Raw genomic sequence first — 15375 nt, forward strand, 5'->3', positions numbered from 1 at the left:
GATGGAATGTCCCTGTTAGTTAGCTTTAACTGTCAACCTCACATGGTCCAGAGTCCTGTGAAGGAGCCTCAGTTGAGAAGTTGTCTAGAGCAGATTGGTCTATAGGCACATCTGTGAAGCATTGTCTTGATAATAGATTGATATGGGAGGGCCCAGCACACTGTGGGTGGAACTGCTCCTCAGGAAGGTAGTCCTGGATGTTATTTTTAAAATCTATCTATATGTCAGATGTGGTGGCCAATTGCCTTAAATCCCAGCAACCTGGAGACAGAGGCAAGTGGACCTCTGGGTTGCAGTCATCCTGGTATACACAGCAAGTCCCAGGACAGCCAGAGCTCACAGAAGATTCTCAATCTGTGGACCAGGCTGGCCTCAAACTCAGAGACCAACCTGCCTCTGCTTGTCAAGTGCTGGGACTTAATATGCCCACCACATCCTCCAGGAGACAATTCCTATCTTGAAACAATTAAAAAAAAAAGCTAGCTAGGAGTAAAGCAGAGAGCAAGCCATAAGTAGAGTTCTTCCTTGGTTCCTTCCCTGGACCCTCAGGTTGAGCTTTTAATCTGAAAATGGAAGGTGATCTGATGGCTAACCTTGGCTGTCATTGACTACATATGGAATCAACTAAGGCCCTAGCAGCAGGGCAACTCTGTGAGAGGTTCTTGATTATATAACTTGATGTGGGAGACCCAGCCTGAATCTGGGCCACACCCTTCTGGTAGCAGCCCACACAATAGGACCAGGAGAAAAGAAGCTTTTGCTTTTTGCCTGTTTGCCTTCACTCTTGCTGGTAAGTTCATCTGTCCTGCAGCTGAGGAATGACTTCACTGGTAGTAGAACTTATTTCTTTGGGATTCCAACATAGACTGAAGACCAGCAGCCTCTATGAACCCTCTGTGACTCCTGCCACAGATTGAGACTGGGAGGCTTTCAGTTTTTAAAATAAAAGATGTATTTATTTGTTATGTACACTGTGTTCTGCCTGCATATATGCTTACACAACAGAAGAGGGCACCAGATCTCATTATAGATGGGTGTGAGCCACCATGTGGTTGCAGGGAATTCAACTCAGGACATTTGGAAGAGCACCCAGTGCACTTAACCTCTCAGCTATTTCTTCATCCTGAGGTTTTCAATTTTATGGACTGAACAACTCCCAGATTATCGACCTTATTATCAGGAGATAGCCATTATTGTAGGACTACTCAGACCACAACCTGTAACCATCCTAACACACACACACACACACACACACACACACACACACACACACACACACACGAGAGAGAGAGAGAGAGAGAGAGAGAGAGAGAGAGAGAGAGAGAGAGAGAGAGAGAAGAGAGGCTCACACTGTTTCTTTAAAATATCCTGAAAATATAATGAAATAAACAATTTTTATCCCAAGTACCTTCTGGTTACATCACAGCAACAGGAAAGCAAACTAGACCAGCTAAGGCTATTTGAGACTCTATCTCATGAATGGATAGATAGATAGATAGATAGATAGATAGACAGACAGACAGATAAGTGCCAGCTAAGAATGTGGCTAGTGGTGGAATCCTTATCTATCATGCATGAGGCCCTAGGTTTAATCTGCAATTGGATGAGTATGAAGAGAATGTAACCTTTAGTCGGGCTAGAGGTGAAAGCAATCTTGGAATGCTTGGCCCCATTGAGACTTTGTCCCTACAAACTGATAAACATCTTAGTATAGATTCAGAGGAAGGAAGTATTAGCCCAAAACAAAAGACAGGGGCCTACAATTCCCCACCAGGGTATGGTATTGCAAAAATGACCATTGATTTGGAGGAAGAATCAGGGGAGAGAGAGAAGAGGAAGATTGAAGAACCAGAGAGGGAGATCAGAGGTCCCTACCCATGGTGCCTGGAGTTTCAAGATTGGTGACAGTGATCTCTGTGGATACCTCCAAGTTTGGTCCAGGGATAGTGAGTCCTGCTCCTTTTGTCAGATGGATGATCTGCTAGACTCCTGAGAAATACTCCAGGGGAAATGCCCCACGGAACTGATACACAGAACGTTATATTCTTGTTCCCCTTAATCTCCTTTGCCTCCTAATTAGGGTAGTCGGGTTGTAAGTAGGTACATGCCTTTAATGAATCCCTAGTAAAGTGGAATCGTTAAGAAATCAGAGCCAAGGGATGGGAGAGGCACTCCAGACAGCCCCTCTTAGTAAGGTTAGATAGTGACCAGGACAGGAGAAGGGAGAGGATGAGGACACTGGACATCAGAAGGATCTGGAGAGGAACAGGAGGCAGTGACACCTGCTCAAATATAGCTAAACGGGACCACTGCAGAGCCAGTCCCTGCCAGCTTGGTCAGCACACACTGAGCTCTCCTTCCAGGCCCATGCTACTTTAAGACAGGAAGTGGCTGGATGCTGCCCTCATGTTGGGCACCTCGGTCCTGATGACTTGACCAGGTTCCTTCTGTGTAAACCCTGACTCACAGCACAGGTGTGGGTCCAAAAGTGGGCAGGTAAAGGAGGTTCTTGGGGTGTCCCCAGCCCATTCCATTTGGTGACAAGGACCACACAGGCTCACATAGACGCACATAGTTTATTGGACACAGAGATACAGGCTATTTGGGTTTTGCCTCCCCGAGCCCAGGGTCACCTGGGATATTGGTCCCTCCAGGTGGGTGCTCCTGTCTGAGAGGAGATGCTGCAGTGTGGGGATGCAGGGCTGAGCTCTGAGCGTGGTACTCTTCTTACTAATTTTCTTCCTTGGCAACATTGTCATCATCATTTCTGCCTTTATTTTTCTCACTGTCTTTGCTTTCTTCTGACACATCATCCTCCTCTTTGTAAAAATTAAGAGCTCTCCATGGTCTCTGGGAGATTTTTCCATATGAAGCCCATCCCTTTGATGCAAAAGCCTGGCGAGTTTATACCATGGACAGTTGCTAGATACTGGTTTTTACCTCCCGTATCGCTAAAGGTGGGACTGCTCTTTCTAAGACCATATGAAACACTATGATCCTTGTCAGTGATGAAGGTCAGGGTAGTCAGGCAGACACCTGTGCCGCCATCCACCTGTATCACATGCTCTCCATCTTCCAGAAGAAACTCTTGACTGTTTGGTGTCCAGGTTCCATAGACATCACTCCACGTGGTGCCGAACAGCAGCTGGATGCTTGGGAGACATCAAGTCAGTACAACCTCAGGAATGCTGGTTATTTCTCACATCTGCACCGTGCCCCAGTGTCCTGGTAACAGTTCAGTCTCCAGAAGTGCCCTGCCTGTAGCACTTTCTGCCCTGTCCTTCCTCTTTCTGCCTCTTCCAGACCCTTCCCTCCTCATAGGACCTCAGAGAAGCTGGCGCAGGTCAGGCGTCTCTACCTGGTCAGCTAGCCCCTCAGTTCTCCCTGTCCCACAAATTTAGGGTACAAACCTGTGCTGATGCTCTCAGATTTCACATGGGTGCTGGGGTCCAAACTGAGGGCCTCACACTTGCACAGCTGACACTCTACCCTCCAGGCTTCCTTCCCAGTCACCCAACATAGAATTTTTAGGGGCTAAGATAACATCCATATTGCACAGGACACATACTAAAGCAATATTCATTGTTCATCTGTAATTCTGTTAACCTTGGGAACTGTGCCTGTGTTTACCAAGCTGGTGTATATGGCGCTCTAGGAGAGCAACAGATTCCAAGAGGCAGACGCTAGTGAGGACAGTGAAGACCTGCCTGTCTCCAGGGAATAGCTGGCCTTTCTGGGGCAGAGCAAAGGTCCTGAGCTTTCTAGGCCTGAGGAGGCCAGCTCAGGTTAGGGCTCTAGATAAGCTACAGGGAGTGGGCACAATGGGGAGTGGTGTAGGGAACTCACCCCTTGATGTCATATATTATTGACAAGTAGACCCGGATGCCCTTGAGTTCTCCCTGGTCCTCACCGTGAATGTAAAAATAGATGCCAGTAGGGTTGCCATGTATTTCTGGGAAAGGAGGGAAGTAGGAGAGTGATCAGGACCACTCCCTCGCTCTGGGGCCCTTATGCCAAGGACAGGACACTGGAGGGAAGTGGAGGCCACAAAGGAGGCTCAGGTACTCACCCTGGGCTCTGCAGGTGGAAACGGCTAGGACAGCCAATGTCATCAACAGCAGCATGGCTCCTGAGGGTTTGGGGCACAAGTCTGCAGTTTAGAGGGAGCCACAGGGAGATGTCAAGGCTTCGAGAAGGCTCTGAGGAAAGGACATTAGGTGTTAGGGATCCCCATGGCCCAGATGAGACAAGGGAACATCCGGGAACTCTCTTTCTCCACAGGCTCAAAAGGCTTTAGAAGAGCCCTGGCATGGTTTCACCCACACTCCCACTGTGCGATTCCTAATGTCACCGTGCTAAGCCTTCTGAGTAAGCTCTGACCAAGACACCCCTACATTCTCATATTACACGGGGCTCCTCAAAGCCTAAAGGTGCTCCTGGAGAAAGCCCATATTCCAATGCCCTCCATCCATCCTCCGTGTTCAGTCTCTATCAGGGTCAAACCCAGATTTGGACATTATACAAAAAAAAAAAAACAACTTTTATCCTGCAGAGATTACCAGCATGCAAGGGTTACCATCTTCACAAAATGGCAACACTGAAGTGAGCACACTGGTTCAATTTATAGATAGAGTGTCTTGTGATGACTATTAAACTGATTGGTTAGAAGTCAGTAAGAGTCTACGGAGGAATTCACGTTGGTTACTTGTTTGGCAACTCTTCCTAGTTACTGGGGATTATGTTGAGTCATTGACATTTGGCTTCTACTCAGGAGATGACCTTTAATTTGATTGGTTAGGGTGGCATTTAAACTGATCAGTTAGAAGTGAGGCAGAGTCTACGACGGGATTCAGGGTTGGCTACTTGTTTGAGGACTCTTCCTAGTGACTTGGGATTTTGTTGTCATTGAGGTTTGGCTTCTACACAGAAGGTGACCTTTAATTTGATTGGTTAGGGCCATCTGTGTTCTCTCCTTGAGACAGCAAGACCATAAAGGAAGATAAACATAGTTTCTGGTCATCTCACCCATAGCTGATTGACTGCTCTTAAGCTGTGGCTACTCCAGGAAGTGGTTTCCTGAATTTTGAGAAACAAACTCAGGTACAGTGGAGAATTGAAGCTTACCATGGATTCAGGTTGGAGAATGAAAATTTGTGCTCCTCACCAGGAGCTGGCATGTCTCTCAGCACAAAGAGTTTTTTTTTATTATTTTTTTTTATTAATCATTTAATGCCGTATTCAGCAGCTTTCTGAGGAGATTAAGGACCATAATCTATTAAGTATATATAAACTAAACAAGCTTTGCTTGTTTTCTAGTCGCTTGGTTTAGGCTTAACTGTGAAAACATATACAGGAGGCTAAGTAAAGCTACCCCTGTAATTAATTACATCAGTACTTAGCATGATTATGAGTGTAGTTCTGATCACATTAAAGAACTGGTCATTTATAAGGTGACTATTAGCTTACATGTCTTGTTTTGTGTGTGTGTGTGTAGTGTTGTTGTTTTGTATTGTTTTTTCAGAGAGGGTTTCTTTGTTGCAAAGAGCCCTGACTGCCCTGTCTTCTCTTTGCAGAGGAGGCTTGACTAGAACTCAAGAGATTATAGCCTGACTCTGCCTCCTGAGTGTTGGGATTAAAGGTGTGCACTACCACGCTTGGCTTTAAAAATTATCAATAAGTTAGTAGCTTTTATAAAATTAGGATTTTATATTTTGGTATTTATTTTATAGGAGCCCAAGCTTAAGAGATTTTGAGCTTTTAAAGGAGACATTGATCCTGTTAAATATTGAAAAATTTGAAAGTTGGCTGTACTTTAAAACCTGGGTTGTGCTAATCTATATTGTGGTAGTAACATGAAATCAAGTGAATGAGAAATAGATGGTTATGGCTTAAAGTGACGTGTTTGTGTATCAAGTGGACTGGGGATGGAATGTCCCTGTTAGTTAGCTTCAGCTGTCAACTTCACACAGTGCAGAGTCTTGTGAGTGAGCCTCAATTGAGAAGTAGTCTAGAGCAGATTGGTCTATAGGCACATCTGTGAAGCATTGTCTTGATAATAGATTGATGTGGGAGGGCCTAGCCCACTGTGGGTGGAACTACTCCTCAGGCAGGTAGTCCATGACTTTATTTTTTAAATCTATTTATATGTCGGGTGTGGTGGCACTTGCCTCAAATCCCAGCAACCTGGAGACAGAGGCAAGTGGACCTCTGGCTTGCAGTCATCCTGGTGTACACAGCAAGTCCCAGGACAGCCAGAGCTCACAGAATATTCTCCATCTGTAGACCAGGTTGGCCTCAAACTCTGAGATCCACTTGCCTCTGCCTGCCAAGTGCTGTGATTAAATATGTGCACCACATCCTCCAGGAAACAATTACTGTCTTGAAACAATAAAAAAGCTAGCTAGGAGTAAAGCAGAGAGCAATCCATAAGCAGAGTTCCTCCTTGGTTCCTGCCTTGGTCCCTCAGGTATGAGCTTTTAATCTGGAAATGGAAGGTGATCTGATGGCTAAGCTTGGTTGTCATTAACTACATATGGATTCAACTAAGACCCTAGCAGCAGGGCACCTCTGTGAGAGGTTCTTGATTATATAACTTGAGGTGGGAGACCCAGCCTGAATCTGGGCCACACCCTTCCGGTAGCAGCCCACACAATAGGACTTAGAAGAAGGAAGCTTTTGCTTCCTGCCTGTTCGTCTTCACTCTTGCCACACAGAATTGCATAATTCCAAAAGATTGGTGACATTTGATGACAGCTATACTAGAACCAGGTTCCCAATTACATGGCTGGCATGGTAGAAAGATGAGGCCTCAGTTATGCAGCAACAAAATGGGACTAGAGGCATTGATATTGTTAAGGACCAGTTACTAGGTGAAGATCCATATTCCACATTAATAGGACAGATTAGGCTTGATGGTGCTGGGTCAACAGCTTTGAATGTTTGGCACAAAGCTGACCAAGAGTTTGACAAACTGAATCCTTTACAAAAGTAACCCAAGGTTTGAATGAATCTTTTACTAAGTTTTTACAGAGACCAACTAATGTTCTAAATAGAGCTATAGCAGATACAAATGCTAGAGAAATTCTACTTCCGTTTCTGGCTTTGGAAAATGCTAACGCTGAATGCAAAGGGGATACTAGACCCTTGAGGGCACAATCTGCATCTCTTCATCAATGGATTAAAATTCCTGAAGACATAGAAATAAGTGCTCATGATTCAGTTGTAGTTGGACAAACACCTACAGGAGACATCAAAACACAAAATGCTCACTGCTGTGTCTATGAGAATTCATGTCATTCCCTAAAGGATGGCGAACAAACTGTTTCTAAAGAGAAATTCTTCTACAATGATAATAATTCAGGGAAAAGATTTCCTATGAAATGCAGAAGATGTGGAAGGAATAGTCATGTGGCTTATGAGTATAGGTCATCCGACGATATCCAAGGCAATTCCTTAATTTCAGAAAACTGACAAAGGCCCCGGGAAAAAGCATGAACCATTAATTTCTTGTTCATCAAAAAAGGACTATTCTAAAGGACAAGAAAACAATTCAAAGTCTGATAAGACAAACAGGGCTACTGAAGACTTAGAAAACCTATTCAATAAAGATGCTCCAAATATTTTGACAAACTACTCTAAATGATTAGAGGCTGAAGTAAAATTACAGTTAGATGACATTGAGATCGAGGAGTTACTGGAGACTAGGGCCGATGTTACGAAAGTTTCCCAAGATTCCTGCCATCCAGTGTGGCCACTTCAAAAGGAATCTACACAGTTCCTAGGGAATGGAACATCGAGTCAAATAAATCAAAGTATCAGACAGCTTAAGTATACAGGACCAGAAAGTCAAATAGGAAAATTAAGACCATTTGTGGCTGATACAGCCATAAAGTTATGGGGAAGAGATCTGTTACAACAATGGAATACCCATTAACATCCCTCCAGTTTCAGAGACAAGGCAGAAACAGGTGATACTCCTGATAAAAAATTAATATTATGAAAAGGGGTTATCAAAGACAGTTACAATCTGTCCACACTGTCCGTAAACAAGATACAGCAGGAGTCGACTCTTTTACTTTATGTTTGGGAACCATGGCTGAAAAAACACCTACAGCCCTGCAACTAAAGTGGTTGACTGACTGACATTTTTGGATTGACAATGGTCTGTGACTAAAGAAAAATTACAGGCACTAGAACAGCTAGTTTAAAAACAGCTGGATGCTCAACATATAGAGGAATCTGACAGCCCTTGGAATTTCCTGTATTTGTCATCAAAAGAAATCTGGCAAATGGAAGATGTTAACAGTTCTTAGAGCAATTAATATAATTATTCATCCAAAGGGAATTTTACAGTCTGGAATCCCATTGCCTTCCATGTTACCAAAGGAATGGCCTAATGTAGTGACTGATCTAAAGGATTGATTTTTCACAATTCTTTTACATGAACATGATAGAGAGAAGTTTGCCTTCTTGGTACCTACTTTTAATACTGCCCAATACAGAGATAACACAGGAAAGTTTTATCACAAAGAATATTAAACAGTTTTGCCTTGTTTTGGTATTTTGTGCAACATCCGTTGGTGATAATTTATATGAAATTTCCTCAATCTATAACTTACCATTATAGCGATGATATCTTATTGGCTGATTCAGATAGGAGTAGATTAGAAAAGATTTCTGATGAAATAAATAGAACTTCACCTTGTTGGGTATTACAGAGTGCTCCCTCCCAAAAGAAATACAAAGAGGAGATTCTGTTAATTATCTAGGATAAAAAATAGGCCTACACTCAGTCATAGTCTTAGGGGAGGGGAGTAAGGGGAAAATGGGAGGGAAGGAGGAAAGGATCGGATAACAATTGAGATGTAATATGAATAAATTAATAAAAATATTTAAAAAATAGGCCTACAGAAAACTAGACCACTAAAAGTACAAATCAGAAGAAACCAATTAAGGACTCAATGATTTTCAGAAATTGCTAGGAGATATTAGCTGGCTGCAGCCTACAAATGGTTGGACTACCCAAGAGCCAGGTAATTTATTCAAACCTTACAAAGTGATAAGGACTTAAATAACCCAGGAAAGCTATCAGCTGAAGCTGAAATTGAATTTGCTCTGTTAGAAAGGAAATTACAAGATTCATAAACAGAGCACCTTGGTCCAAAGAAGGCCTGTGCTTTGGTTATCTTGCCTTCTACTCACTCTGCCCCAGGAATTCTTGTGCAGAGGGAAGATTGTATCTTAGAATGGATTTTTTTTTACCACACAAATAAAGCAAAAAATTAAAATCCTACATAGAAAGGGTTTCTGAATTGAAGAGGAAAAATGAGACTTCAGTGTTGCAGTTATTTTTACCAATTTGGCCTAATAATGTTTATTATTTGGCCTATAGTTATTAATATGACAGTATTTTCTAACCTGCTAGCAATCAATTAAGATACAGACACCTGATATATTTTAAAAGTCTTAATTAACTTTAGGTAGGGCAGATATCAATCCCCTAAACTACTTCCCATATCGGGGCAGGTATCCCATATCTGTTTCTGCTACCATGCCATCTGCTTCTGAATAATTTCTATCAAGCTACCTCCCATCCATAATCCCAAACACTTGCTAATTTATCATCATCTGGGCCAAGTCTCCATCCAAGCCGGCCATGTGTTTCTCCCCCACCTACCCCATCAGGCAGCCTCCTTCTTCTCTCCTCACCTCTGGTCTGGTATCCTCCCAGGATTCTCTCTGTTTCACCTAGCCCTGGAACCTGAGCCACGCCTATCCATTCATCTGCCCTGCCAAGGTGTGATGGCCTTTTATTGGTCAAACGGGTTAGTCTCATAGGCAAGGTACAGGTAGGTAGCAGAGACAGCAAGAAGTAATTAGCATCAAATACACCAGACCAACCTCCACCACTTCATCAATTAGCTGGAATAGATCCATCTATCTTAGTTTGTGGTACCTTTTACTAATGCTGAGATTGCCTCATTATGGGCAGACAATGACCATTGGCAGAGAACTTTTTTCAAAGAAATTAACAACAGATACCCCACAGCAAGCAACTTCATAAAAAGATCTAGTTGGATTCTTCTTCATATAGTTAAGAGGATTCCAATTTCTGATGCACCTACATTTTACACTGAAGCCAACAAATGAAAAAGGTCAGGTTGTAAATCAGAAAATATAAGTAAGGTTGTTGAGAGTCCTCATGATTCAGTTCAAAAAATCAGAATTATATGCAATTCTGATCATGTTATCAGATTTTCAAGAATCTCTTAATGTAATAATTAGCTGCTGAAAGAGTTGTTTTGCTTATAGAAACTGGTGATCTAATTCAGGATGAATTCCAATTTAACTTCACCATTGATTCAATTATAACAAGTTTGCAGAGATAGAAAACACCCATTATATATAACACATAGAAGATCTCATACAGGTCTACCAGGCCCTCTAGCACAAGATAATGATGAAATTGATCAGATATTGATAGGTGCAAACATGGTTTTGTTTTGATCCTGGAGGGTCCAGGAAGCAGTATCAATATTGAATCAAGGTACCAATATCAAATCAGTGATCACTGTGTGTCTGGGACACAAGGGAAAGTTACTTGGACCCCTGTGGAGTCCAGCTTGTCCCAAGGACAGCTAGCTTATGTTTAAAGAGAATAAAAAGTCCAACTTGACTCAAGGTCTCAGTCTGTGCCCAGGGTCCAGCTTGACTCAAGGACAATCAGCTGTGTCTAAAAATATTCCACTACCCTTGAAAGGTACTAACCCCTCACTGCTAGCCTGATAAATTCTGCTTTTCCAAAAAGGTATAAAAAGGCACTTGCTCCTGCTTTTTGAGGTCTGCAGCTTGAAAGAGCTAGACCTTGATGCATGGGCTCAATAAAATTCCTGTGTGTATTGCATCGACATCAGACTCCATTTCTTTCTGGGGACTCTGGGTGTAGACTAGAGATCTCTTTGAAGGTCTAAGTATTACAATTCCAAATGTAGGATATGGAACAGATTTGTCTGATGTTGTGGTGTGTGGTATTTTTCTTCTGGAAACAGTTGTGAGAGATCAGGTGATGTTTTCTACTAAAATGGGAACTGACGTATGCAGGGGCATGGTCTTTGCCAACTGATAAACATCCTAGTCCTGACTCTAAGAGGATATACATGCACCCCAAAGCAAGAGGCTTGTTTTGTGTGTGTGTGTGTGTGTGTGTTTTGGTTCTTTGGTTTTGCCATTGCCTCTTATTGTTTGGTTATTCATTGCTCCACTTTGGGATGCTCCTAGAGAGAACAGCTCTACAGAATGCATCAAGGTTCCCGCTGCTGCTCTGGCTTTCACCTGTTGCTCCAGGTTCCAGGTGCTGAGGTTGCAGACAATTTGTTGAGTTGTTGGTTTGCTATATGGGGTCTGCAAAATCCTAACTATAAAGATTTGAAATGCTCCAAGGATTTAAAACGGTCTATGTGTGCTGGTCTCATTCACCTCTTTTCTTACCTATCTAGATTAGGTGGGTTAGAAGGGAGGTTTAAACATTAAATAACCCTAAAGAAAGTACTACTCAGCTATTAAAAACAAGGAATTCCCGAAATTTGTGGACAAATGGATTGAACTAGAAGTGGTCATAATGAGTGAGTTAATCCAGAAGCAGAAAGAGTCAAATGGTATATACTTACTTATATCTGGACACTAGGCCAAGGGATATGTCTCATGAAAGTCTTCACTTACCAGGAAAGTGAGACAGAGGGGAGGACATCCTATTGGGACTCTAGGTGAGAGAAGCATGGGAGAACGGGGAAATAGAAGGATCCAGAGGGTCTTAGAAACCTACAAGAAGAACATTATGATGGGCAGATCTGGGCCCAGGGGTTCTTCTCAAACTATGGCACCAGCCAAGGACAATACATGCAGTAAGCTTCGAACCCCTACCCAGATCTAGCCAACGGACAGCACATTCTCCACAATTGAGTGGAGAATGGGGTCTGACTTTCACACGACCCCATATTTGTGCCCCATATTTGACCACGTCCCCTGGATGGGGAGGCCTGGTGGCACTCAGAGGAAGGATAGCAGGCTACCAAGACGAGACTTGATACCCTATGAGCATGTATAGGGAGAGAAGGTCCCCTCAGTCACAGTCTGAGGAGGGGAGTAAGGGGAAAATGGGAGGGAGGGAGGAATGGGAGGATACAAGGAATGGGATAACCATTGAGATGTAATATGAATAAATTAATAAAACATATAAAAAAAGAAAGTAGGTTTAAAAAGTTAAAGCCTATGGTAGCTTTAGAGTTTAAAAACAAAACAAAACAAACAAAACATGTAAAGAACAAAGGTTTAAAGAAGGAATTTTCTATCACCTGGCAACAGGTCAAGGAAATTGTGGGGGGAAATCCAACTATCCTTTTTCTAACAAACTCCATTACCTGCAGATGAGGGGGACAAAATTTTATAAGACATGCTGACTTGATGACAGGCTTCAGTTTTCCACTTTTCTGACTTGGCCTCAGTTTCTATTTCTCAGAATTCAGGAAAACAATCTGTGAAAAAGCCATAGCTCACAAGCAGCCAATCAACTCACAGGTCAGGTTGACCAAAGACTATGTTTATTTACTTTAGGGCCTTGCTGTCCCCAGGAGAAAACACAGATGGACCTAACCAATCAATTTAAAGGTCAAATCTGAGTAGTAGCCAAACCTCAATGACTCACCAAAATCTCCAGTAACTAGGAAGAGTCCCCAAACAAGTAGCCAATCCTGAATCCCCTTGTAGACTCTGACTCACTTCTAAACAATCAGTTTAAGAGCCATCACAAGACCCTCGGACTGTTGATTAATTGAGTCTGCATGCTTACTTCGGGATCGCCGTTTTGAAAATGGTAACAATCCTTGTACACTAAAATCTCCGCAGAATAACCTCTCTTTGATTTTGCATGCTGTCTGAGTCTGGGATCTTTCTTCAGCAGCTCACAGAGACCTTAACACAGGAAGTAACCATAAAGGTAGTCAAAGAAATGAAATTTGGCAAATGGGTGTATTTCATTTTAGAGTTTGGTAAACTGTAACATGTGCACCATACTATAGACACATATTTAGGATTTCAATGGGCAGCAGGCTTAAGTTCTGAAAAAGGCTGATTCTGTTATTAAGTATTTATTAGAAGTTATGCCAATTATGAGTGTACCTATACAAATGAAGACTGGCAGTGTTCCATCATAAGCGCTAATAAAATGAAACAGTTTTTACATATTATAACATAAAACATGTTACAGTTATACCACATAATCCTACAGGACAAGTGGTCATTGAAAGATCCAATCATACTTTAAAAGAAATGTTTATCAAACAGAGAGGGGTATCAAAGACCCCCAGAGACAGATTACATAAGGCCTCACTGACTTTGAATTTCTTGAATGCTAATGAACAAAAACAACGTCTGCTGAGAAACACTGGATTATAGAAAAAGCGACTGTGTTAGATCAGCCTGGCTATTTATAGGACATCCTAACCTCAGAATGGAGCTCAAGAAATGTGCTAAGCTGGGGTAGAGGCTTTGTGTATGTTCTTGCAGGAAAAGGGAACTGATGGGTTCCATCAAAACCGATAAAAATCAGATATGACAGAGGAAAAACCCCTGAAGATCTTGTTCACACACACACACAAAAAGAGAGAAATCAAGAAGACCAAACAACTCTTCCCAATGGAGAATGGTAAGTTGACAGCAGTAGGAGCTCAAGCTCTCCCGCTACAAGATGCTTGTCAGCTCTTTCTGGACAGGGCCCACCCACACAACTTAGTAATGAGTAACCTCCAAGAAATGATGGGCGAGGCTTCACTTGCTGGAGCCTAAAATGGAACAATGGACCAAAGACTTAGAATTTTCTCGTCTCTTTGCTTGATTTTTGCTTGAAAGCTTTTTATTGTTGCCAACAGTGGGAAATAAATAGAACACTTTTGTTGTTTGAAATTGCTAAAACATGACATTTTTGGAGATTATGACTGGAATTGAGATGAAATATTTCAACAGGATGGTGGTGGCATATGTCCTTAATCCCAACACAATGGACACAGAGACTGGCTGATCTCTGTAAATTCTAGACCAGCTTAGTCTACACAGTAAGTCAGGGTGTGACCCCCTGTTGATAAGATAAACTACTTACAAAGACAATCTAGGATTCAAAGTGACAAAATTTTCCTAAAAATTACTATGTAAGTTCCTTTTTCTTAATACTGGGTGATATGTCCTTACTGATCTCAAGGATGGATGCCCATCAATCTTAGGCTTATGTAAGGAGAAATTATGTCACACTGCTCTAAAAAGGCCAGCCAATCTCCCTGAAAGTGGGGCTTCAACAGGAGAACTGTGCCAAAGGGCAACTTTATTTAAGAGATCTATTCTGTTGGTCAATGCAAGGACACAAAATGGGTGTGGAGACAACCATGCAAGCCGCATGTCTCTCACATCAAAAAGCCTTTGTATGCTGACTGAGTTGAGGTGTCCCTGCACTGACAGCTGGCTTATCCCTCTGAACACAAGACATTTTCATGGAGGAAAGATGGCAGTCATGTCTGATGCAAAGAGACACAGGGGACTGACAGGTAACAAAGTACATGCCAGTCTCGTTAGATCCCAGAAACTCAAAGGCTACAATTCATATGTTTTAAAGACAAGAGCATCCATCCCATATGGAGGGAAAAGGTGAGACAAAAATTGCTGCAACAAATGTAAAAACGTAGGTACAAGATTCCTAGGCTATGCTTAAACTCTAAAATAAATGGGAGTTTGAATAAAGATTTTATTTTTAAAAAATGTAATGCCTTTTCAGTTGCTCAGGGCAACTGGCCTTTCTCTAAAATGGGAAGCTTTCTCTCCAGAGATGGGTAGCAGCCTGGCCTACACAGCCAGTGCCATAGATCCTAGAGAAGGAAACTTAGATTTATACAATTTGTTTTGATTTCAATTAGATAATGATGTATCTTCTTTGGTAATGGTAATATTATACATCCTCTTTGAGAAGGGTCAAAATAAAACAGACCCATATGAAAAGGTTGCTCTGTTCTCACAAAGAGCAGAAAACCATCTTTAACTGATCTGTACATCCTGCACCACTCATATACTTATAATTTAAGGACTGTGCAATGCTTGTGAGAAAGTATATATTTACAGAACAAAATTACCTGACACTGGTGACACTGGATCAGAGCTGACAGAGTTCATCTCCAGCATGCTGAGTGCTGACACAGCTGTTCCAGCATCCTGCATGTTCCAGCCTCACTCATCAAAGCCTGGTCCCAGGGGAGCACTGAAGAAAGCTGGGTAGAAGGACAGGAAAGGGAAGGCGGGACTTCCTAGTGGAAAGGGAGGTGTGTTCAGGGACTCTAAGAG

General features: G+C 42.3%; 1 protein-coding gene across 1 annotated transcript; it reads right to left on the bottom strand.

Annotated features, from left to right (window-relative positions):
• Window positions 1-2584: 2584 nt before the first annotated feature.
• LOC311587013 (prostatic spermine-binding protein-like) lies at window positions 2585-4245 on the bottom strand. The gene is made up of 3 exons (XM_084763406.1): window positions 4070-4245; window positions 3847-3952; window positions 2585-3152 (listed from the first exon to the last, which is right to left on the bottom strand). Exons 1-3 carry the CDS (start codon window positions 4122-4124, stop codon window positions 2831-2833), a joined length of 483 nt encoding a protein of 160 aa, XP_084619532.1. The 5' UTR covers window positions 4125-4245; the 3' UTR covers window positions 2585-2830.
• Between the last annotated feature and the right edge of the window lie 11130 nt (window positions 4246-15375).

The sequence above is a fragment of the Acomys minous genome (assembly GCF_964271855.1).
Source record: "Acomys minous genome assembly, chromosome: 16".
NCBI lineage: Eukaryota > Metazoa > Chordata > Mammalia > Rodentia > Muridae > Acomys > Acomys minous.

Coding starts and splice junctions, on each gene's coding strand:
- LOC311587013 (XM_084763406.1), bottom strand. CDS start 4,124: ATGCTGCTGTTGATGACATTGGCTGTCCTAGCCGTTTCCACCTGCAGA. Junction 3,953..4,069: donor TTCCACCTGCAGAGCCCAGG/GTGAGTACCTGA, acceptor CTCCTTTCCCAG/AAATACATGGCAACCCTACT. Junction 3,153..3,846: donor ATAATATATGACATCAAGGG/GTGAGTTCCCTA, acceptor ATGTCTCCCAAG/CATCCAGCTGCTGTTCGGCA.